Here is a 23,006-nt window from a genome sequence, read left to right as displayed (position 1 = left end):
AAATCCATAGAGACAGAAAGCAGGTTACCAGGAGAAGGGGGGGGTGGTAGAATGAGGGGAATGAGGAATGATTACTTAATGGGAATAGGGTGTTTTCCTGGGTTGGTGAAAAAGTTTTGAAACTAGAGAGAGGTGGTGGTTGCATGACATTGTGAATATACTAAATGCCACTGTATTGTACACGTTAAAATGTCTTATTGTATGTTAACGTAAATTTCACCTCAACTTAAAAGAATCTTGGTAGAGGAGTTAAATTTTGAAACTGGAAGGAAGACCTCTCTAAGACCAAAGGTACAAATATGTGGGGATATAGGTAACTTCTGAGTGAGGTGGTAGGCTCAAGAGTTGAGATGTAGTTTAAGCCCCCGGCCTTTGCTTTCTCAGGGAAGTTGGAAATGTGGTCAGGATTGAGAGGGAGGTGAGTTCATAGAAAGAAGCCAGGCTTTTTTAAAGTGGAGAGAACTCTTACTTAAGTAAAAGGATTGACAGTGTTCTAACTGGGAGTCTTCCACACAGCAAAGAGCCCTCAATGTCATATCTTTTTTTTTTTTGAGGGGTGGAGGACAGCCTTCCAGGCCTGTCTTCCATTGACTTCATTCTTCTTTTAAGAAGTCTCACAGTCCTCATTGCCCAAGTATCAGTTCTGTTTCTACCAGACACAATTCTCTTTTCAGTGCTCACTCTCCTTGAATTTACAGAAGTTCTGCAGATCTCAGAAAACCTATTTCAAGCACCTACCAAGCTGTCTTCCTTTATTACTCTAAGTATTCTGTTTAAATAACGTTCTTTTGTTTCTTAAGCTTTTCTTTGTTTAGTCTTTTTTTAAAAAACACTTCGTTGTTGGTATTTGTTGTCATGCTTAATGTAACTTCACAGGTGTTATTTGTTGAAAACAGCATCTAGTTTACAGGAATAGTCTTGTGTTTTCTTTGTTGAGGTTTCCTGGTTTTGTAGTCAATTTCTAGGGCTATTCTAAAGGCTCACAGGTAGATGAGACTGTGTAGGAAGCTTGTGGTTAAGAGTGTTAATTCAAATGTTGAAAATAAGGTTGACTTTTGAGATACCCCACCTTTAAAAAATAACAGCTTTATTGAGACGTAATTTATATGTCACAAAAACACTATTTATTTATTTATTTATTTATTTATTTATTTAAAAACACATTTTAAGGTGTATAATTCAGGCCCCTTTCCTTTTACATGTACTAGTTTACCTTTCATTATATTATTGCCATAAGGCTCTGAGGCTAAGCGCCTTAAAATTGATATGCTTTTGAAAAGAAGCATGATTAACTCTTTTGAATTGTTTATTTCGAGGTCACTCCAAGGAGCGTGGGCTCTCTGACCTTTTAAACAGTTGTGTTCTAACAGTGTGTCTTCCTGTTTTCTCTAGTTTCCTTTTATGCATTCTAGGTTTTTTAGCTGAAAAATCTAACTGAAAGGGGAAAAAGAAAAACCTAGATCTTTTTGTGTGATGATTTTGTTTTACTTAGAGTCTGCTCTCAAGAAAAATCTAATGATTATAGAAAAACCTAATGATTATAGAAATAAATCTGTCTTCTGTTCCTTTGGGTTATATTCCCTCTCTCCATAAGTAAATGGTGATGGCCTGACTTGTTGAATTCAGGCAGCCTTTATGATTCGAACTGAGAATATTGTGTGTCTGCTTCAGGTTCCAATACATATGAAGAAGCAGCTGCTTATATTCAGTGCCAGTTTGAAGATCTGAACAGAAGAAAAGATACCAAGGAGATCTATACTCACTTCACCTGTGCCACAGACACCAAGAATGTGCAGTTTGTTTTTGACGCTGTTACAGATGTCATCATTAAAAACAACTTAAAGGAATGTGGACTTTACTGAAGAGGGTTGGATGTTAATAAAAGGTAAAACTTCAGATAATTTAGTTCTAGTGCTCTCGTGACGTCTCTTGACTTTGTAAACTTTTCTAATTAAGAATGTTCTTCTTTTCTAGTTACTACAGTGTGGAGTGTTGAGCCCAGACTTCTTTTGCTGTCTCATTGGGCAGCTACGAGCATGAACGGGACCAGGGAATGGCAGCATGCAGACTCTTAGCACTCTATAGCACAATCTTCTGTATTAGGGAACTCTTCATTGACACGAGATGCTCAAGTCAGACCTTGGACTTGGAACAACTGTAAAGTATGATTCGATCATCAAGACCTCACTTGGATTTCATAATCTCAAATGTTTAGGGCCGATGTGAAGTGGAGGTGCTGCATTCCAGAACTTTACTGTGTAGCTTACTCTTTTTTTCCTTCTTAACAAACCACCAGTAGTTCATTTTTAAAGTTTTTTTTTTTTCATCAAGAGAATAACGTGACTAAATTTTATTCCTTTGTTTGCAAAAGAATCTTTATTAAAACACAATCTTAACTATGCACATGATGTGGCCAGATCATCTTGAGAATTTTCCTCTTAGTAGGAACTCTTTGTTTTTACTTTTGGTATGGTCAGAACATAGTATTTCCATAATTACTTAATTCTTTATGGCTGTTGGGGCTATGATGATAGCTTTTTTGGATGAAGTTTTTGTTACTCTCCTGTTCAAAGTACCATTCTGGTTTCTAAATGGTAATTACACTGGAGAGTTCTGTAATAAGATTCTAGCTCTCTAACTTTTGTTTAAGCTTATGGTTTAAGGTTAACCTGGTCTATGCTGATTACCAAATTACTAGGTAAATGCTGATGTAGTATGTAAAGTTAGCTTCTTGGATACAGACACACCCAGGGCAGCTGTTGATGAGAAATGCAAGTTGCTAAATTCTAAACAGAAACAGTGACTTTGCTGCTACAAATCTACTAAATTGACCACTTTGGTTCTTGCTTGTTTGTCTGAGTCATAGGCAGTTCTGTAAAAGATGCCCCTTGTTTTCCATCTTCCATGGCCTTTTCTGTTGGGAAACATCTAAAGTGTATTAACAATGCATGCTTTTACTTTGTAAATGTGGTGCCAAATCCCTGTTTGCCATTGTTTTTATTGTAGCAATGTTAATTGTAGTGATTCGTAGTCAGTACCTTCTTTTGCCGAAACTATTGCATTTTGGGACTTTTTCCACTATGTTGTGTGTACAGATTTTAGTCTGTTATAGTTGGCAGCAGTATTAAAATGGTGAGTAAAGAGTCCAGGTTTGTTCCTGTTTGTAACCAGTCCTTTCTGGAAATATTTTCTTCTGTTTCTTTTTGTCCCTGCTGAATGTGCTTTGGCCTTTGTCTGAGAATGGGTTTAGGTAGAGGGTTCCTTGAAGGGCTAGTCTTTTGATGTAACGGTATTGTTGAATCTTGGCCTGACGGAGGGTCTTATGTCCTATCTCTGTAAGTGACATGCGGTCATAATCCATTTTCCAGGTTTACATTTTGGTTTTGTGGAGAGCTTTAGTCACCTCAGCCTGCAGGTCCTTTTGTATAATGTACAGCAAATGTCCTTAAATACTGAGTGGGCCTTTGGGGGAAGGCAAATGAAGAGAATGCATTTTGAGCATTCCACATCAGCAGTCTGAGCAGTGCCTTTTGGAGTCCAGTCTTTTTGGATTGGATTCTGTGTCGTCTTTTGATGTAAGCTTTTACTAGTTTAAAACAAAACACAAAGGTTGGTGGTCATCAAAGCTGGTTCAGAAAGCAAACCACAGCAGTTCAGTGCCTTTTTTGGAATTTTTTTTCTTTTTGGACAGGTATAACTATGCAGATGGTATAACTGTTATTATCTAAACAGTTTTTTTTTTTTTTAGGGTTGGGAAAACTGGATCGAAAAGAAAATAATCAGCTTCAATTGGTGATTAACTTAAGCCCACATAAGTTGATAGTTCTTGTTCATTTTGCATATGTCTTTTCCTTATTGTATTCTTTGATATAGGATCATCTGGAAATGAGAACTGGTGGATTATTGTTTTAACTGTAGGCTTTCTATAGTCAGGGCTAATGGGATGGTATTGCTGATAATCCAAAATAACAGATAATCTAAGTAAGTTAATTATACTTTGAAATGCACTTTGTATTTTCATTTGAATGCGTCTGATATGTTAATTTTTTAGCTTTTCTGTTAATGAAAAAGAGTAGTTTTCCACTTTTCTGCCTTTATACCATTTACCTTTGTTCTATATTTACATGAAGATCACCCCCTACCCTACCATTCCATGTAACTTATTTAAATGCACATTCCTTGAGGACACAGGGACACAATTCGAGTCAGTGGTTTTCAGATATGCCTTAAGTCAAAATCACCAGGATCCATCTGAGCGATTAACTCTTGGCTGGTGGGCTAGTGATCTATAATTTTAAAAAGGTGATTCTGATTATCGGCTTTGCAAATCACCATTGTATTTTGAAATAAAAGATCTTTTCTAATAGCAGAGCCAGAGTGTGAGGGTGAAACATCGTGTATACTAGCCTGGAGAAAAAAAAAGACTGATATTTGTAATCAAAGAAACTAAAAGTTGCCTTGTATCCTTTCTGCAGAGAATGCTGGAGGTTTGTGATGGACCACATTTCAGTATTCACATGGCCAGGTTTTGGACCATCTAAGAAACCAGCACATATAAGAAAATTAAATTTTAATGAATAAAGAAGAGTAAATAGACCCTAGAAGGGAGGACTGCAACAGTAGCTTTATTTTGTTGACAGTCACATCTTCACCTGATTAAACCTTGGGCTGTAAAAAAAAAAAAAAGTGCCATTCATTAGGCTCTATGTAAAGAGGAAGTATTCTCCTTAATGGTCAGTCTTCCCCAACCGTATAAATTCAGACTTGCAACAGATTTCACCTCCTGGCATGAAAATTCCAAGAACTTTTTCAGTTATTCAAAGTGGATCTTGGGATGACAGTTCATCTTGGACAGTTTGAATTCTAATCTCTAGTTCAGTGTATTGTTCTATTATTATTTCCAGTGATGGATTGTTATTTTTGACAAGGTGCTGCATTCTAAGAATAGATGGACCAAATTTTAAAAACTATCTTCTTGCCTTGTTTCTTATTCTCTTACATGTTCTATTTGTGTTTTATTACATGCACGTTATTTAAGAGTATTTAAAAATAACTGCTGGTGCTTCTGATTCATTTGCCCACCTTATTCTTTTATCCTGGCCACCATTCTCCGATTCGTGACTATGACTTTCTTTGGACATTGCTTGCCTCGCCTGACTAGTTACTTCATGTACATATACCTTTGTGTAGCCTGGTTCTGGAGCGTCCTGTTGCAGAGCTGGTTGCTGTACTGGCAGTTCCATACAAGGTAAAGTTAGTCTTTCCCTCCAGGTAAAAACCTCCCTTTGGTTGATCTTTTTCCCCTTCCAGATGTTGAAAAAACCACAGTCCTCTACTCATTTAAACATACCTAAAACAGCACTAATTTTCTTCACTCTTACTGCTTGTGAAATCCTTTATACCCTGTACTGACTTTAAGAACAAAGTTATTTCAGTACTGCCAGGTCATTTTTGTGTTCTTCTTCAGGCTTCATAGTACAAGTCAGAGATCTGGCCTGGACCAGCCACAGCTCTGCACATAGCTTTATGGCCTTCTAAGCACAAGAGCACACCAGGCTGCTTCGAGGCCTGAAATTGAAAGTTGGTCTTGCTGTCAACTGTCAGGAAGTGAAAGGTTAGGTGAGACACTGGGAACAAACTTCCTGGGTGGTCAAGATCTTTGTTCCTTTACCTTTGTTTAGTTTTTGACTCTTCCCACCCCCCCCCCCTTTTTCTTATAACTTGTATGAGTTACTTCTGCTAGGAGAGCATACTCCAGAACAAGTCAGGACAGGACAGTTTTTTTCTGATACTATGTCAGGCTTACATACCTGGCCTGACTCAAGTCTTCTCAGGAATGAAAGATAATACGGAGGGTTATAATAGCAGTAGATACCTGAGGTGCAAGGTTAACACCTACAGATTCCCTGGCTCAACTCTACTAAATTAAGACGTTGGAGACGGGTCCTGAGAACATGTATTTTTAAATAAAGTCCTACGTGGTTCTGAAGAAGTTAACTGGGGCCAACATTTGTCAACACCTGAATAGGACCTTATGTTAAAGATCAACACAAATAGGGGTCCCTGGGTGGCTCAGTAGTTATGCATCTGACTCTTGGTTTCGGCTCAGGTTATGGTCTCAGGGTTGAGAGATCAAGCCCTGCTCAGAGTCTGCTTGAGATTCCCCCCCCCTTCCTCCCTCCCCCCCCAAAATAAATAAATAAATCTTTTTTTTTTTTTTTTTTAAAGATCAACATAGTAGACCTATAACCTTAAAGTTACTAGTAAACGACTGAGGCATTTTTTATTTGCCAATAAATAAGCACATTTTATACGTGACTTAAGAGTGTCTTTCACCAAAAAACTTAGTAAGAGAACTGCTTAGTCAAAGAACGTTCCTACACTTTTGATACAGAGTGTTTAGTTTTTATACAAAATTAAGTCAAAACAAGAAACTTGGAGTTTCCAAACATTTGCTTCATTTGTGTTACTGCATTTATTCAGTGAAAATTGAAAGAAACATCAAAGTAAAGATAAAATCCAGTGATAGAGGGCTAGCTATGTATATATATGCATATATATATGTAATAACATGAATATTCATTTACAGTTGGTGGATAAAGAGCAAAGCTAGCTAGCTCTAAACTATAGACTGGAAAGTCTTTTTGAGACAGGGCTAGGGAAGGGGTAGGAAAGGGGAATGATTGAGGAGTCAAATAGAAAAGTCTTTGTATGCTTGCTGCTAATGTTTCCCTGAAATCTAGTGGGATTCAGCAAGGTAGCAGAAATAATCCAGTACTAATAAGTAGCTGCTGGGATACACCATCTCAGTGTATTAGCATCCAGATGTAAGATCTTTGACAGGTGGAATATTAAATTCTGTAAAATGTGGTTTATCTGTCGCCTATCCTCTATTACCCCCCTTCCTGTCCCCATATTCTTTTTGGTTAGCCAAACATTTTTACCTAGAGGCTTGTTGAAATGTAAGGTTCCCAGCAGACATAACAAATCACAAGAAATTAACTGTTCTTTTTAACTCTTCATTTTTGCTCATGGAGGATAAAGGTCCCGAGACCTCTCAGAATCTTATGGAGAGAGCCGTTTGTCACACTCGGTTCTGGTCTTTTCCCTGCTTCCAAGCGGCTATGAAAGCTTTGTCTTAAATCCTCATCTGTTACCTAAAGGTAGACTAAATTATTCCTTCCAGCTATGACGTACTATGGTTGTGATCCCGTTGAAATAACATATTTAAAAGTGCTTTGTAAATATTCTTTATGATACTCAAGATGATACTGTACTGCAAAACAAGGAATCTTTTAAGGCAATACCAACAGATGTGTTCATTGTAGCTGGCTGTCTTCTCAGCATCACTCTTCCCATACTCATTTTGAACACCTGAAATGAAGTTAACTGTAAATGGCTGTAAAATTTGTCAAGCCGGGTCAAAAGAAAGGTCTTTGCTTTGTTTTGTGTTTAAATCCAGTTCTTTATTTCTGTTCATACTAGTGCTTGCTTTTTCATGGCCAAAAGGCAGAAACGTACCCTTCTGCAGTCTGCACTGTCTGTTGGACCTCACAGGAATGTCTTCATGCTTTTACCTAGCAGGAACACCAGAGGCTGTGGCACACTCGCAGTCCCTGGGCCAACACTGAAGTCCTCCTGGAATCTGTGCTCCGGGGGCTGTGCCGGGTAGAGAGGGCAGTGGGAGGTAAGAGCTCTTCACCCTTCACCACCTTCTCCACCCAGCATGGCCGGCACACTTTGGTCTACGGCACATCTCCAATTATAGAGTGGGTTTTGAATGCTGTTATTTCTTACCTTGGGGTTGGGGCTACCCTGATTTGAACTATTTGGGGTACATGTAAGTGAATTTTTTATCAGAGTAGGAACTGTTACAAGTAAATGTGTCTTTTATATTGCTTTAAGACTGAATTTTTGTGCTTCTTTTACCCACAGAACATAAAAGCACATTTCCAGTTATATTTTATTTTTTCCACTATTTTTTATTGTGATAAACCATATATAACATAAACTTTACCATCTTAATCATTTTTAAGTACATAGTTCAGTGGTCTGAAATACGTTCACATTGTGGCACAGCCATCACCACCATCCATCTCCAGAACTTTTTTCACCTTCGCAGACTGCAGCTCTGTACCCATTAAACACCAACTCCCCATTCCACCTCCTCCCAGCCCTGGTGACCATCACTCTACTTTGTCTTTATAAATTTGACTACTGTGATACTTCATATAAGTGGAATCATACGATATTTGTCCTTTTGTGTTAATGATACTGTATTTTTGTAGAAAAAGAAAAGCAACTGTCATCAGATTCACAAGAAGTGGAACCTAATTCACATTTGGCTTACTGTCATCAGTATCCAGTGCACTACAAGGGAACTGCATTCAGATCTCTGCCCTCTAAGGATATGAACAGAAAATTAATTACAAACAAACTTAAAGCTATTTATATTTTTGTTTTATGCTAAATTCACGGTCAAATTTGAGGCTGATTTGTATTCAGTTTGGAGATGATACTGTTAAATAGCTATGATTTAGTATGGGATAATTTAAAAATAAATTTGGTTGGGAATGGGATGAGCAGAGGTAAATGAGAAAATTGACTTTGACTTTATAATATATGGTGGGCTTTCAGTAGCATATATATATAGAACACTGGCTTGGGATTCAGAAGACCCATTTTGGAGTTCTAGTTCTACTTCCCAGCAGTTTGATCTTGAGGAAGACATTGCACGTCTCTGGGCCTCAGTTTCTCATCTATAAACTGCTAGTGAACAGTCCAGTGCCTGGACTATTTTAAAATTCCTTCTAGTTTTATCATCTTAAGAATTAAGATTGCAGTTCATGAAAATAGGGTTGAACTGGTTCTGACCTACCTTGTTACAAAAAAGAATTTCTGATGATACATAAGATTCAGCATTATAGTGTAAATTTAAAATGAAGCCAAAACAAAAGATAAGGATAGCACAGTGAGTAGAATACCAGAAGATGGGGCCCACTGACTCTGTTTTTACGCTGGGACTAGGGGGCTGGTTCTTTATGAACATCCATAACCAAGAAGCCTAGAGTGGGCTCTTACAGTTTGGCCTATAACCGAGTCCTGCCTGGAGTCAAAGATCAAGGAAAAGGTAATGAAAGAGGCAAACCATCTGGTACAGTTTGTGGGGACGTTGGGCTACCCTAACTGAAGATGGAATCAGTGAGATACATTAGATTTGGGGCCTGAATTTCAAGATCTTAGCCATAGTGAGGATTCTTAACCTGGGGCTTCAGCCAAAGATAGAACTGTATTCCTAGTATGGTGGTTTCCTTTGTAATTCTCTGAATTTTATTTTACACATTTTTATATATTCTGAGAAGAGGTCCATAGGTTTCATCAGACTGTTAGAGGGATCCATGATTAAAAAAAAAAAAAAAAAAAAGAATCATAACCCCTGTATAGTGAGTTGAAACAAACAGGTTAGTGATAGTTGGAATATGCCATCTAGAATGTAGTCCCTGAACAGCTAGCTCTTGGATGCATGAAGTCTTGCCCAGGTTTTTTCTTTGGTCAAGTTTTTTAATCAGCAATAGAGTACTTTCCCTTATTTCTCTGGTAATTCTCTCAAGTTGATTTCTTCTCATGGAATCAGAAAGACTATTAAATGAATCCAATTTTAACAGCTGCAAATTTATTCTTCAGTATATTTCAAGCTCATATGGCTCTCTAGTATCAATATTGCTAGTAGCAGCCCAAGTGTGAATATGTGTTTCTGGCAAGGAGCAGATTTTCATTTTAATTGACACTTTCTTTTATATACTAAATCTTGGATGCCAAGAGCTTTCCTCACTAGTAGTTGTAAATGCTAAATCTGTACTTGACTTCACCACCTCCTGTCAAGATAAATGCAAGCTTCGTTTCCCCTCGGAGGAGTTCAGAGAAATAATTTACTTGTTGTCCTGTATGGGGAGATGTTGTTTTCAGCCAGGCATCACGTGGATTCAACTGCAGAGACTTCCGGTGCCTAAAGCAAGATCAGCTGCCTTTTTTTGTTCTGAAACATGCAGCAGTTGAAATGGAAATTTTGGCTTGCTTACTCTAAATTCTGTGATTGGGGGGCGCCTGGCTGGCTCAGTCTGTAAAGCATGCAGCTTATGATCTTGGAGTCGTGAGTTCGATCAAGCCCCACGTTGGGTGTAGAGATTGCTTAAATAAATACACTTACGAAAAAAAATTCTTGTGATCAAGAAGTGGTAGCAATAAAATCATTAATATTCTAAGTGGGAGTGTGTTGAAGTCTTCCAAGTTTATTCAGAAAGTGTCTTGTATACCTGAGGGCCCCTGGGTGGCTCAGTCAGTTAAGCGTCTGACTCTTGATCTCAGCTCAGGTTTCGATCTCAGGGTGGTGAGTTCAAGCCCCACAATGGCCTCCACGCTGGGCATGGAGCCTACTGAAAAAGTGTCTTGTATACCTGAGACCGTTACTTACAGAGATATGGCAGTTAGGGGGTTGCAGAGGGCTAATCTGCTTAATAAAGATCAATTTTGGATGTGTGCCTTAGAAACTCACATCTCTGAACTAAGGTACATAGAGTCTGTTTGTAAAGAAATGGTAGGTTTATCGAGGTCTTGTTTTTAATTGTTTTCTTTTGCAGAACGTAGGGAAGGTTTGCTGCTTTCCTTGGGAAAGGTCGTCTAAGAACTTGGTCTTGAATTTCTTAAGTGGCTGCTTTTATATAGGATTTCTTTCTTTGACTCTAACCACACAGCTTTTATGCTCCTTCCCTTCAATTTATATCTGTGATCATTAGAATAACCCTGTGAAGCAGTAGAGAAGTTATCTTTATTTTATAGATGAGTGACTCAAGGCTCAGAGAAATGAAATGTTTATACCTTGTACTAAGTTCAAGAACCAGTACTGGCACCTGGGTCTCCTGACTCCTGGCCTTGTGCTCTTTAAACTGCACTAGCTGTCCCACTCTGAAAAGAACGTATGGACACAGTTGCGATCATGTATAAGTCCATCTCTAACGGAGAATGTATTTACTCTTCATGCCATGGTATATGGATCTATGCTTTTCTGCTTAAAATTAGCCAGATTCCAAGCCTGTTTATGGAATGTGTACATAAAGAGTGATGAGAATTAGAAGAGCCCGCAGTCCTTGAGATTTTCTTTGATGATAATATCTGTAACGGCATCAAATACAAATTTGACATTCTGCGTGTCTGTAGCACAGGTCATGTGACTGTAGATTTCTTTGACATCTTTGCGCATGTTGAGGTCAAGGAACTGACTCTTGATGTAATTCCCTGCATCTTCATAAGAGTTGTTTCCTGGTTTCCCAGAAAAAATAGTGAAGAAGTGGGATAAATTAACCCTTCTTAGCTGCTCACTTACTTTTTAGGTGACTAATTTGATCCTCAAAATACGTTGGACAGCTGCAGTCGGGGGCCTATTGTTAGAGGGAGGGTCCTCTCCTTCATTGCACTCCTGTGTTCATTACTTGAGTTGAACAACGAAATCGAGAGAGACGTCTGTCTCCACCCTTGATTTCTGGTAGGTGTCATTTGAACAGTCAGTGGCTCTCCTGCCTCTAACGTCTGTTCTGTCCAGGGACATCTGAATTTAAACCTATGACCGAATATGCAAGTTTCTCCGATGAGACATCCAAGTATCGCTTGGACATCACAAAGCTCGTAAGAGAAACTGCGTAATAAAGGGATAAGGATCATCAACCCAGCCAAGCAAAGGAGTTAAACTTAGTACTCCTTATAGACAGGTTCCTTCGTGTCTCCTTGGTACAGGAAACGAGGCAATCACCAGGCATTACCAAGAAATCATTACCATTGTCTCCAGCCCTTGACCCTTACCGTCATACTCCGGAAAACAAATGCTGAGGTGGACTTTCTTGATTTTTTCCTCAAAGAGGTCCTTCTTGTTGAGAAAGAGGACAATGGAAGTAGCCGCAAAGAACTTGTGGTTACATATGCTGTTGAAGAGGTGCAATGACTCATGCATGCGATTCTAGTAGGAGGAAACACCATCAGAGATTTCAGATCGAGCTGGTGGTATTGTCTACTTCCTGTTCTTGTTCCCTTTGGAGAGACTAGTGCTCCGAATATAAGAGGGACATTGGGGAATAGCTTATCTCCTTTTGGTGTAGTGGGATAGAGCCGAAGCCCTTCTAATCTTCATTCTGTCCTAGCTGTATGACTTGGGGCAGATTACTGAGCTTTTCTGCGTTTCCGTTTCCCTATCTCATAGGGTTATTATGGAAGTTCGATGAGATCGTGTATGTAGTGTCCCTGATAGTGGCTGGCATGTAGCTGTACAATAAATGTTATGCTGATTTTAGGCTGCCAGGGCACTGCGAGGGACTTCGATGTCCATAAGTGCTGTTGCTACACGGTTGAAGCTAGGCCTGAGTTTTCATGTGCCCGTTTGTGTCTCCAGGATGATTTTGATAGGCTTCTGTTACAGAGTCCTGGATCTCAGTTTGGGCAGGAACATAATAGGGATTATTGCCTTGGTGTCAAATGGTGAGGCCTAGAGATTTTCTCAGTGACATACCACAAGCACTTTTACCTTATTTCATTTTCTGATTGGCCCTTTGAGTGAGTGAGAAGTGGTGCTATGTATCTGCGGAATCTAGATGTTGCCAAGTGCCCCAGACCGGTCTGTTTTCAGGGAGTGGGCCTTTAGGATTTGAAGTATGCTAGTAGCTGACTCGGGCTCAATCTTTTCATCTAATGAAGAAAGAAAAATCTTTTTGTGGCCTTCTGTCATTGCTAATACTCCTGCAGAATCCCTTAAAACCTCATAGACTTCAGGGTTAAAGATGGAAAAGATCTTGAAAAATGAATTTGTGTAGAAGGTATTCATAGAGCTCTCATGTGAACTTGAACTACTACGGAGAAGGGAGAAGAACTGGAGCAAGGGATGGGAGTGTAGGAGCTTTGTCTGATATCAATAAGCTGTGGGCCTCCATTAGCATTTTCCACGCGGTGATATCCTGTCTCAAACTCCAGAGGTAACTGGCCGGGCTGACACTTGGCCTGCAGAGCTCCTGTTAAACTCTGCAGGCTCAAGAAACTCACCCTCAGCTAGCCTTCCAGCTGCCAATTTCAGTGGCGTGTGAGAAACCTGGTTTGCCAGTCTCTCCTTAGTCTGTTGACAGTACACATTTAGGCTTCCAGGTGAGGTTAGTAGTCCAACCCCTCTATCATGTTGCACAAAGATACACACCATACATTGATTTTCTGCTCTATCATTTTCATCTCCTATCCTTTATTTCCATAGGCAGCCTGGGGAAGTCTTAAGTGTAACTCCTGTGCTTTGCAAACCCAGTTGTGATCCCTTGTCTCTTTAAGACTCAATTCCTCTTGTGAGCTGTGTAATGTCCAAGTGATCCTTGGATGTGTGATCTGAGACCAAGCTCACTCCCGGCAAATCTGGAGCTCTAAAGTGCTAACCTGGAACCTGTAAAAGAGGAGGTTTTTCTAGAATTATTTGCCTGAGACATTGATTTGGCTGCTCGAGGACTGCCAGACTGTCTTGAAATCACCCAAGTTGAAGAATTGGTGACACAGAGCTTAGGGGAAGGGTCACAGGGGAACTATCAAAGCTCTTGGTGCAAAGGCCACTTACCACTTCGTCATCTTCCACTAGCACCATATCATAGGCACTGAGGGCTGCACAGAAGATGATGCAGGTGACTCCCTCAAAGCAGTGGATCCACTTCTTTCTCTCTGATCTTTGCCCTCCCACATCAAACATCCTGAGGGACAAAAACAGCACATGCACTTGGTGTTTACCGCAGAGAGGTGGCCACGTTGGGGCCAGTTGGCAGTGAGATGGGAAAGGGGGAGAAATAGGGTAGTCATTCAGATGGGGCTTTAGTGAAGGCCAAGAAGTATGCCCTTGCCCTTTTTTTGGTATCTGAGGTGTACTCAGGGAACCATGTGTGTATCTGCGGAGCCCCCGGGAACCGTGTACTCACCTGAAGTTCAAGTCTTTGACAGAAAACTTGGTCTCAATGATGCCGGTGGTTTTGACTCTGGATCGAAGCACGTCTTGCTCATTAGGAAGGTAGTCAGGGGCTGTAATCCGGTCTAATTGGTTCAGGTAGCTAGAGAAAAGAGCTTGGAATTGACATTAAACTTTCCCCAGCCAAGGCCAAGAAAGATAAAGGGTCTTACCCAAAGTTATACAACTAACTTGGTGATAGAACCAGGACTAGAATCCATATTGTTAAACCTTGGGTGCTTTCCTTCAAACCTCGTGTGCCCTTACAAAAGGGAGTGTGGGATGGGATGAGAGGCATGCCCAGTTGAGGCAGGGGTTCCGTCCCGTTTAAGTCAAGTCAGATGACTTTTCCTTAAGTTTTGCCTGACTGCAAGGTTTTCTAGACCCTTCAGTGAGATTTGGTGATTTAAGTGGGTGCCAAAAGTTCCAGCAAGATGCAGGAGTAGACTAAAATTAGAGACTTCAGAGACATGAAGAGATGTGAATCGGTGCATTGCGTGGGACCTTACTTATATCCTGACTCAAGTTGGGGAGCAAACATTTGAGATAACTGGGGAAACTTAAATGAGCACTGGTGTGGATATTGGACGACGTGAAGGAATTATTAAATATTTAGGTGTGATGATTATGTTACTTCTTTTTTTAAAAAAAGAGCCTTTTTTTGAGATTAATAATGAAATTTTTAGGGTGTAATGATAGACTATGTGGGACTGCCTTCAAAGTAAGTAGGAGATGGAGGTACAATGAAACCAGAGTGACCGTGAGTTGTTAACAGTTGAAGCCAGGTGATTCACTATATTATTCTGCTTTCGTATATGTTTGACAGTTATGAAAAATTTAAAGAGACAGGAGGAAGGCAGATACGAAGTGAGATGACAGAAGAAGGGAAGGAAAATGAACAAGTGCTTATGTTATGCCGGGCATTCGCACATTTAAATTCTCATTTTACCTCACGTACCTTCAAGTTTCATATCCCATTTTACAGACGAAAGAAAAATTCAGAAGAATTAAATGACTGGGTCCGAGGTCAAGAGACATTGTGGTATATTGTAAAAAACCTTCAACTTTGTGGTCAAATAAACCTGGATTCAAATCCAGCTTTTGCCATTTATCTTTATGACTTTGGGTCAGTTAATTACTTCTCTGAACCTGTTTTTCACCTATAAGTGGGACTAATACAAAGCACTCTCTATCTCGAAGGCTTACTGTGCAGATCAAATGAGACGGTGTACGTCATGCACCTGGCAGTACCTGGGCCTTGGTGAGTCAGTGTTCTGAGGATGGCAAATGAGAACCGTGTTAGAGAACTAGGTGACAACAGGGATTAAATCCAGGTCAGTTTGACTGCAAAGTCCAGGCCCATCTGTGATAGATGCCATGCCGTTAGAGGTATGATTGATGTGTACCTTATCATTTTGGATCCAGCTTTGCAAAGTTCGTTGTTTTTAATCCCTGAACAACTTCCTTTGGTTTGCCCTGGAAGTTTCTGTGTCCCATGCCCTGGCACCCCGACATAAGACGCTGTGTATGGGTGAAGGAGGCATTCACTTCTGGTTAGTGGCCTAAGTAGAGCCTAGGTGACATTAATGTTACCAGCTAGAAAATTCCACCCTGGAAAGGCCATGGTGAATCCAGTGCCTCGTGGGCGAGCATGTGGCAGAACTGCAGGTCTGTCTTCACGTTCATGGTTCTGAAAGGAGAGGCTATGTGTAGGAATTGATGAAGAGGACAGCGGTCCGAGGGCTCCTAAACAGAGCACCTTTGTTTCAAATTCTGGGGGTCTTCAGCTGTGTAGGCTGCCCTGAGCTGGTGTAAAGCAATACAGAGTGGTGACAACTGTGGCGACAGTGTCTATCAAAGGGTGTCACATTCAAAGCATAGTAGAACACTGCTCAAGCCTAAACAGAACAGGTATCCAGGCTGAATTCAGTCCTTGGGACTCCAGCTTTCAGTGCCCAAAATTTTAGGCTGGGTGTGATCTCTCCTGGAGATCCTGGTTGCTTATGCCTCCTCCCACCCCTTCCCCAGTCGGAGTCTTACTAAGATGCCGAATCATTGAGCTGGTACTCTGCAGCTCGGTCGAAGCAGGCTTGCACCCCGCCATCCTTCCACAACTTCCTGATGACCTCCACCAGCTCGGGAGGCATGGTGCCCTCCTCAGTGGAGTCAGCCAGGTTGTTGAGCTGTCGCCCAGTATCCTGTAAGGCAGAGACCTGGCTGAGAACTGCACACGAGTAATGGCTTTCCAGGAGGCTCCTGGGAATATTGCTGAAAGTAAAAGCATTTTGCATTGCTACCAAAGCCCAAGATGGAGACAGCAGCCAGTGAAGATACTAAGAGAACACTGATTAATTTTGAGTGTGCTTTGGAGATAAGAGAGGGTGGCAATTTATCCCTTCCTGGGAAGCCTAGGGGGAAAACAGAGGTTCCAGGGGCATCCTCTGTGGTGTTTCTATTTTCCAGCCTTTGTCCAAAAGGGTACCTCCACAAAATGTGGGTCCTCTGCCACAGGGAAGTTGGAAGTTTAAAGACCAGATTGACCATGAAATAGACAACATGGGAGACAGGAAAACCATCACCTTTGTTCTTTCAGTGATTCAAATTGTGGAAAAGGCCAATCCTGGAACTGGGGATTTAGCTTACAAAAGTTCCATGGTCAGGGCAAGGCGCCCAAGAGAACAATTTAAATGGTAAAATAAGACAAAAAGGCAGAGGAAGCTGAGAGCAAATTTCTGTAATTTTAAAGGTAGGGATTGCATACTTCTCCAGAACTGAAGTAAAAAGACTGGAAGCTCAGTAGGTGGGATTTAGTTACATGAAACTCTTTTTTGACTCGTGTTTCCTCATAACTTGTTGGCTGCTGTTAGCAGCCTTTCCTCCCACCCTTAACCACGTACCGCACAGCTTGGTTCGGCATAGTCAATACCCAGTGTGGACATGGCCCGGATGATAGCCAGGATGGACTGCAGCACGTTCCCATAGATGATAGACTTATACTCCAGGCATTCCTCCGGCGTATAGCCATCCTGATGGATGATCCTGCGAGGAGTAGACACCCAGCTCTCAGTTGGACCTCAGTAACCAGACCTAAGGGATTGGGAATCTGGAAGGATGTAAAGGGTCACAGAACCCGATCTCTATGCCTATTGCTGTCCCAAAGTGGAGAGTGAGGGGGAGAAGGGCATGCAGATGAGGGGCATTGGGAATCAGGTTCTTTATGTCCTTTACATCTGGGTTCCTTAGGCTGAGGAGCCCTTCATCCTTCATGCCTCTGTGGGCTCTGCTGCCTTCTTCACCCTACCTCAGTCCTCTGGGGCTCTGTTCCTACTCACTTCATCTGTTTGACGATAGTGCTCTTTCCTGACTCCCCAGCACCTGCAGGGAGAAATGCTTATGCTTCAGGTTTCCACCGGTTCTCCCCAACCCTCCAGTAGCTGGCCTGTGAGAAGTCCAAGCTAGGACTTGCTTGGGGAGCCTTGTTAGGGGAGAACACACACGGGTGATTGCTGCCCTCAATTTTTGCCAGCCTTGAGCTCGGGCCATTCAGCCTGGATTTAGAGCAGTATTTCTCAGCCTCTGCACTGCTGATGTTTTGGGCTGGACGATTCTTTTTTGTGGGGGGCTGTCCTATGCATTGTGCGGTGGTTAGCAGCATTCCCGGCCTCTACCCGCGAGAGGCCAGTAGCACTCTTTTCTTCCACTGTGACAACTAAAAATGTCTCTAGACATTTCCCGGTGTCTGGGGGAGGTGGAGGGAGTGGTGGCAAAATCTCATTGAGAACCACTGATAGACGCAGGGGAATTCCTTTAACACATTTCTCCTCTGCCTATTTTTACTCAGGAGAGTGATCTTGGGGCAGAATTGCAGAGAGCTGGGTCACTTCACTGAAATACCGTTTTTTCTTCATCTTGCTTTTTCCTCTATTGGCTAAAATGTCCCACTGTCCTCTCATTTGCACTCCATTCCCCCACCATATACCCTTCAACCCTCTCCCCCAGTCTGCACTGCCCTGATAATGTTAACCCCCTCCCACGTAGCCTGCGCCTGTTCCCTCTAAGCTGCTTATTCTGAATGTGGAAGAAAGCCGCTTAGGCTTAAAAGATCTCTCAGTGGCCTTGCCATCTCTTTCCCCTTCGGTAGCTTCTTGGGCTCCATGGAATCTGGCTCCAGCTTACAGCGGTATGCTCACAGATCAGCTGGGGAAGAGGAGGTGCCAGGGCCTGGGTTCTCCAGTTCCCAGGCTCCTCGTGGGCTTCAGATCATAACCCAGCTGGCTAACCTGTTGCACAGATGCCGCCTACTCCCAGCTAGCTTACCTCTGTACTGCCATTGGAGGTGGTTCCCCTAAGCCAGGTGTCCCAAACTCTTCATTGTCTTGGTTCTATTGACGGCTCTGACCAATTTCTCTGATCAACAGGAGTGCTTTTCTTTTTTCAGCACAGCCCTGTGATCTGCTTAGGAGTTCATCACACTGATAAACCTCCCATCTGGCAGGGGCTCTCAAGGCAGCTACTGAACAGAAAGCCAGGAAAGGACTGCCATAGATAAAGACTCTGTTCCTCCTCCCTCAGGGCTCCCTAGTTCTAAGACTTACACAAATTCTATGCTGGAAGCAAGGAGAAGGAACCAGTTTACTTGGCAAGCGCCAGTGGGCCTATCCCTGGGACTACATGGCACTGATGATATGGTAGGACTTCTGAGTCCACTGTCCTCTCCTGAGTCCTCGACTCAGAGCTCTCTGACTGCAGATTGGGTAACTGTCTGCAAGCCCAGGGTGCACGGTGTTTGCCAAGCTGTGAGGTATTACGTTTGGTTAGATTTGGAGATAGATGGGTCTGTCCTGGCCCTTGCACTAATCCTGGTTCAGGAAGAGCAGAACAATTCCAGGGTAGCTTTGGTCCTCTGATCTCCGTGGGGTAGCTGTGCTCAATCAGCCCTAGAGCCCCGATCCCCTAGCCTGAGAGTGGCTGGGGAGAAGAAGAATGACCTGCTGTCCCTCCTCCCCATGGGGTGAGCTAGAACCCACCTACCATCCAGGATAAGCAGGAAGGAGCAGTACCTTCTCCTTCTCTGGCTCATCTTCCCATCTCGCTCACCCAGCAATAGCAGCTTGACAGTCTTGGCTTCCTTGTCAGCATCCTCCTGCAGCTTCTTTTCTAGCTCCTTGGACCTCTTGGCCAGTTCTTTGTCCTCAGCACTGACTCCACTCCCCATCTTTCTGCCGTCTCCTCCTCGTCTGCTACTTCCGGCCCTTAAGCTTCTTCTCTAGAGTTTCCTATGTGAGATGGAAGATAAGGAAAAAGTAAGTTGGGATTGAGTATCCGTTTGGTTGTAGTTCTCCTAAAAAGCTGGTCTATAGGGGGCTGGGTGAGGGAGCAGGCTCTAGGTTCTTGTACCCTTGCCGGTCTTGGCTGAGACTCCCCACCCAGCTGGAGATGTACTTAGTCTAGGGATTGTAGCCTTTATATCTAGCAATGGGATGGGTCAAAGCCAATTAAGAGCTCAGTATGACAAAGGGCAAAGACTCGTGTTTCTGTAATTAGGAAAATGATCTACGGGATTCCGACCCAGGAGGATAGGATGCGGGTACTGAAGCTCTCTGGAATGAGCTCATGGCTGCCCCATTGTTTGGAGGGGCTGATCCCCTAAAAGTCTCTTCCTTCCTTGGATTCACTTGCATCTTAGTGCTAGAGATTAGAGGTATAAATGCAGGAAGCTCTGCCCATCCTGAGGCTCTAGATTGTAGAGTCTTGGTTTTAAGGGATTCAGGGCATCAAAGCACCCTCTCCATCATACCGGGCTGGTCCTGGCAAGGAGTTTTTGTTTAGGGTGGTGCCCTTCCTGGAAAGATTAGAAATGTTTCCTCCAGCTCCTCCAGTGGCTGCTGCACCAGGAAGCTATTAGCGTTGTTCCTTTATGTTGGCTCAGCTCTTCTTACGCGCTTCTGCTAATAGCACCTATCACTTCATACTGTACTTTGCCTTACACATGGGTTTCCCCCAGGCTGAATTCGTTCCCCTGGAGGTCAGACCAAATGTGATTCACCTTTGAATCCTTCAGACCTTGTGGTTTATCAGTGGACCCTCAGTAAAGGTTTAGTGACTGAAGGAAGGAAGGAAAAAGGGTATGTGTAGACAGAAGGGAGCTGCTTCCCCTCAACCCACTAAAGCCCCGGAGGCCCAGCTTCACTTGGTGAGCGAACTTCTGCTGGTATTTAGAGTGGGGGGGGAGGGGAGTCTGTGCTGCCTCATACCGCAGCCTGCTTCCTTGGGAAATTGGACTCTAGTCTCTGGCTTTGCATAAGTTGGGACGGCCCTCCCTCTTGCCTGCGTCCTTGCAGCCCTTTCCTGGGGAGAAATGCTAGCGTGTAGTCCGGCAGTTGCCTCTCAGACCTAGCGAAGATTCTATCCATTGGTCAAAGTTCTTTATGCCTGTTATTTCAGTTTAGTTAAATGAGTTGCTGATGGAGCCTTCTCAGAAGGAGATACTTCAAAATTTTGCCACCCAAAAGGTGGCGCAAGGCCTAGCACAGTTCACCTGGGAGCGTCTTAGAAATGTAGGGTCTCAGGCCTTAACCTAGACCTTCTGATTGAGAACGTGCGTTGTAACAGAATTGCAGGGGACTCTAACGCTGTCAGAATTCGGGAAGTGCTGCCCTAGAAAGTATTAGGGAACTGTTTTTTCCTCAAACCTGCCTAAGTATGAGGATCACCGGAGATGCGGGTTTCTGAGCGTCATCAAATCTTAGATATCACCCATTGGAAGATCACGCAGACATCTTAACGTACCCTGTATGTTTTTAAAAGGGTGTGTTTTAGAATCATTATGTTCTGGTAATGGTGCTAAATCCTGAGCCTGAGAAACTGTTTTAAGCTATATAGGTGATTATCATCATGTGGCAAGTTTGAAAAAACCTGATTTAATTGGTGTGGAATGCAGTCCAGGTATGAAGATTTCTGTATTTCCCCAGGTGATTCTAATGTGCAGGCAAGGACTTGAGGATTTAACTTGCGTTCGAAGGGTTTAACGTGCTCTTTCCTTTCAGTGTGGAAATGTGCGGCAGTGGCCTGTCCACTGGGCCGGAGAAAGTGGGAGGTAGCACCTGGGTCTCCTGCCTACTAGGTGCCCTGAGCCACCGCTGAGCATCTTCTTCCTTCCACCACCTCTCAGCTGCCATCTGAGTATCTGGCTGAGAAGCTCTGGGCCTGGAGCACAGACTCTCAGGGCCGATGGAGAAATAGGTGGCCGCCAAGGTGCCTTCCATAGTGATCATGGTTTCTCAATCAAAACTTGGCAAATGCTTCTTGACTTAAGACAGGAGAGTATCTTTGAAATTGTGACTGTCTTGGAATCTTGGCTATAAAGTGTCAGTAATTATACCTCCCTAGCCCTGCCTAGCCTACCCACAATATTGGTAACCTACACCCAGGCCAGAGCTGTGCTGAAACCTTTTCTGTTCAGAGCAGGGGACTGCCAGGAACTGTGCTAGACAAGTTATGTGGCTCCTATCGGTTCATTCTCACACTAACTTCAAGGTAAGTGCTCTGTCCCCGGTTTGCAGACCAGATAACTGAGGCTTGAGGGTTAAGTAACTTGTTCAAGGTCATGTAAGCGTAATAAACAGATAAATCAGGTGATCTCTCTACTACCCCCACATCAGCAGCCAGTGAAAGAACACTTGGACAAAAAAGGCAAATGCTCGAGCTTCGAATGGTAGCACTTGCATTGCGAAAGGAACCACGAACTTGTTTCACGCATGGGGAAAATGTTCGAGCTGTGCCTTTTTCAGCTACCACCTCTGCAAACTTCTGTGCTGCTTCTGCTTGTTTCCTAGTTTGCCAGGTTCCCATTCCCACTACCAGGCTGAGTAAGGGAGCTCCTGACCCTCGCCTGGCCTCGAATTGTGCCAACCCACCCTGGCGCCAGTGGCCTCCTGCCTCCCATCAGCTCCCGTGCCTTTCCTGTGGCTATTCGAATGTGATTACCACATTTGAGTTCAGCGTCGTGGTGGACTAGGTAAAGCATGTAGGTGCTATTCCCATTTAGAAGCACAGAAGGATGATAATAAACAAGTTCGTATCAGAATCAGAGCTCAGGAGTCCTATCACAGCCTGACAACCAGAGCATTTTGAGTGAAAAAAGACTCACCATTTCCCAACAAGTTTGGTCCTGTTTCCTGAGCTAAGGGGAGATCTCAGGATCTGTCTTACCCTCAGTGGTGGGGACTGTGGGTAAAGCCTTGTCCCGGCTGGAGTTGGGGGAATATGAATGAGGAACTGCCTTCAGGACCTTCCAGTCCAAAGGAAGAGGAGGGGTAAATTCACAGAGAAACAGTTTAATTAAAGGAACACTGTGCTGGAGAATTCAGAGCTGTTTAAAACCTAGCCTCCACGCCTGGTGGGAAAGACATTTATAAACACATTTAACTGTCAGACTGAAAAATTCTGTAGAAGAAAGGAGGGAGCGACTAAAATGAACAGACTTTGATCAGAGAAGCAGAACAACAATAGACACGGGGGTAAGGCATTTTGGGGAGAGGAAAGCGTGAGAGAAGACGTGGAGGCCTGAGGTGCAAACTGCTCAGGGAAGACTGGGAAATGGGGTATGTGCGGCCAGTTAAGGACGGCAAAGGGGCGGCATTGGGGCTAGCCAGGGAGGGCTTTGAGTGACAGGGCAGGGCGTGGCTAAGACCGTTGGAAAGCTTAAGTACAGCTGGGTACAGCTGCATGGTGCTATAAACAGTGTTGGGGGACGGGTCAGGGGTGACAGGGCTGGCTGGACGAGCTGAGAAACAAGAGCTGAGCAGCTTGGTTTGAGAAGGATCTAGGCATAGGGGGTGCTTTGGGAAAACTTCTGGCCAAGGATCTGTGTGAGGCTGCAGGCGTTCCCTCCCAAATCCAATGTCGGCAGAGTGGTCTGGCCTAGGGGGGAGGCTGACGTCACAGTGGGCTGCAGGCCAGAGGCTGAGAGAAGCGTTCTTCAGAGAATTAAGGAGCA

General features: G+C 43.1%; 2 protein-coding genes across 2 annotated transcripts in view; one reads left to right on the top strand and one right to left on the bottom strand.

The window, feature by feature from the left end:
• The window catches only part of GNAI3 (G protein subunit alpha i3), a 36,510-nt gene extending 33,364 nt beyond the window's left edge, over positions 1-3,146 (top strand). The window contains exons 8-9 of the mRNA XM_026484617.4: positions 1,672-1,885; positions 1,975-3,146. Of these exons, the coding sequence (XP_026340402.1) occupies positions 1,672-1,862 (191 nt within the window). The 3' untranslated portion in view covers positions 1,863-1,885; positions 1,975-3,146. The remainder of the gene's footprint in view (positions 1-1,671; positions 1,886-1,974) is intronic.
• Positions 3,147-3,401: 255 nt separating this feature from the next.
• Positions 3,402-19,262, bottom strand: GNAT2 (G protein subunit alpha transducin 2). Its single transcript, XM_026484616.4, has 8 exons — positions 19,106-19,262; positions 17,341-17,383; positions 16,906-17,047; positions 16,049-16,206; positions 13,983-14,111; positions 13,631-13,760; positions 11,854-12,007; positions 3,402-11,316 (listed from the first exon to the last, which is right to left on the bottom strand). The coding sequence occupies exons 1-8, from the start codon at positions 19,221-19,223 to the stop codon at positions 11,126-11,128; spliced, it is 1,065 nt and encodes a 354-aa protein (XP_026340401.1). The 5' UTR covers positions 19,224-19,262; the 3' UTR covers positions 3,402-11,125.
• Positions 19,263-23,006: the final 3,744 nt, after the last annotated feature.

The sequence above is a fragment of the Ursus arctos genome, unplaced genomic scaffold (genome assembly GCF_023065955.2).
Source record: "Ursus arctos isolate Adak ecotype North America unplaced genomic scaffold, UrsArc2.0 scaffold_12, whole genome shotgun sequence".
Taxonomy (NCBI): Eukaryota; Metazoa; Chordata; class Mammalia; order Carnivora; family Ursidae; genus Ursus; species Ursus arctos.
The sequence above is the reverse complement of the archived record's forward strand: the minus strand, read 5'-3'. Positions and strand labels throughout refer to the sequence as shown.

Bases quoted from the DNA above. Each gene is read 5' to 3' on its own strand.
- GNAT2 (XM_026484616.4), bottom strand. From the start codon at position 19,223: ATGGGGAGTGGAGTCAGTGCTGAGGACAAAGAACTGGCCAAGAGGTCC. The intron at 17,048-17,340 runs GTGAGTAGGAAC...TACTCCTCGCAG, and splicing joins ACTATCGTCAAACAGATGAA to GATCATCCATCAGGATGGCT. The intron at 14,112-16,048 runs GTAAGACTCCGA...TCTTTTCTCTAG, and splicing joins CTCAATGATTCGGCATCTTA to CTACCTGAACCAATTAGACC.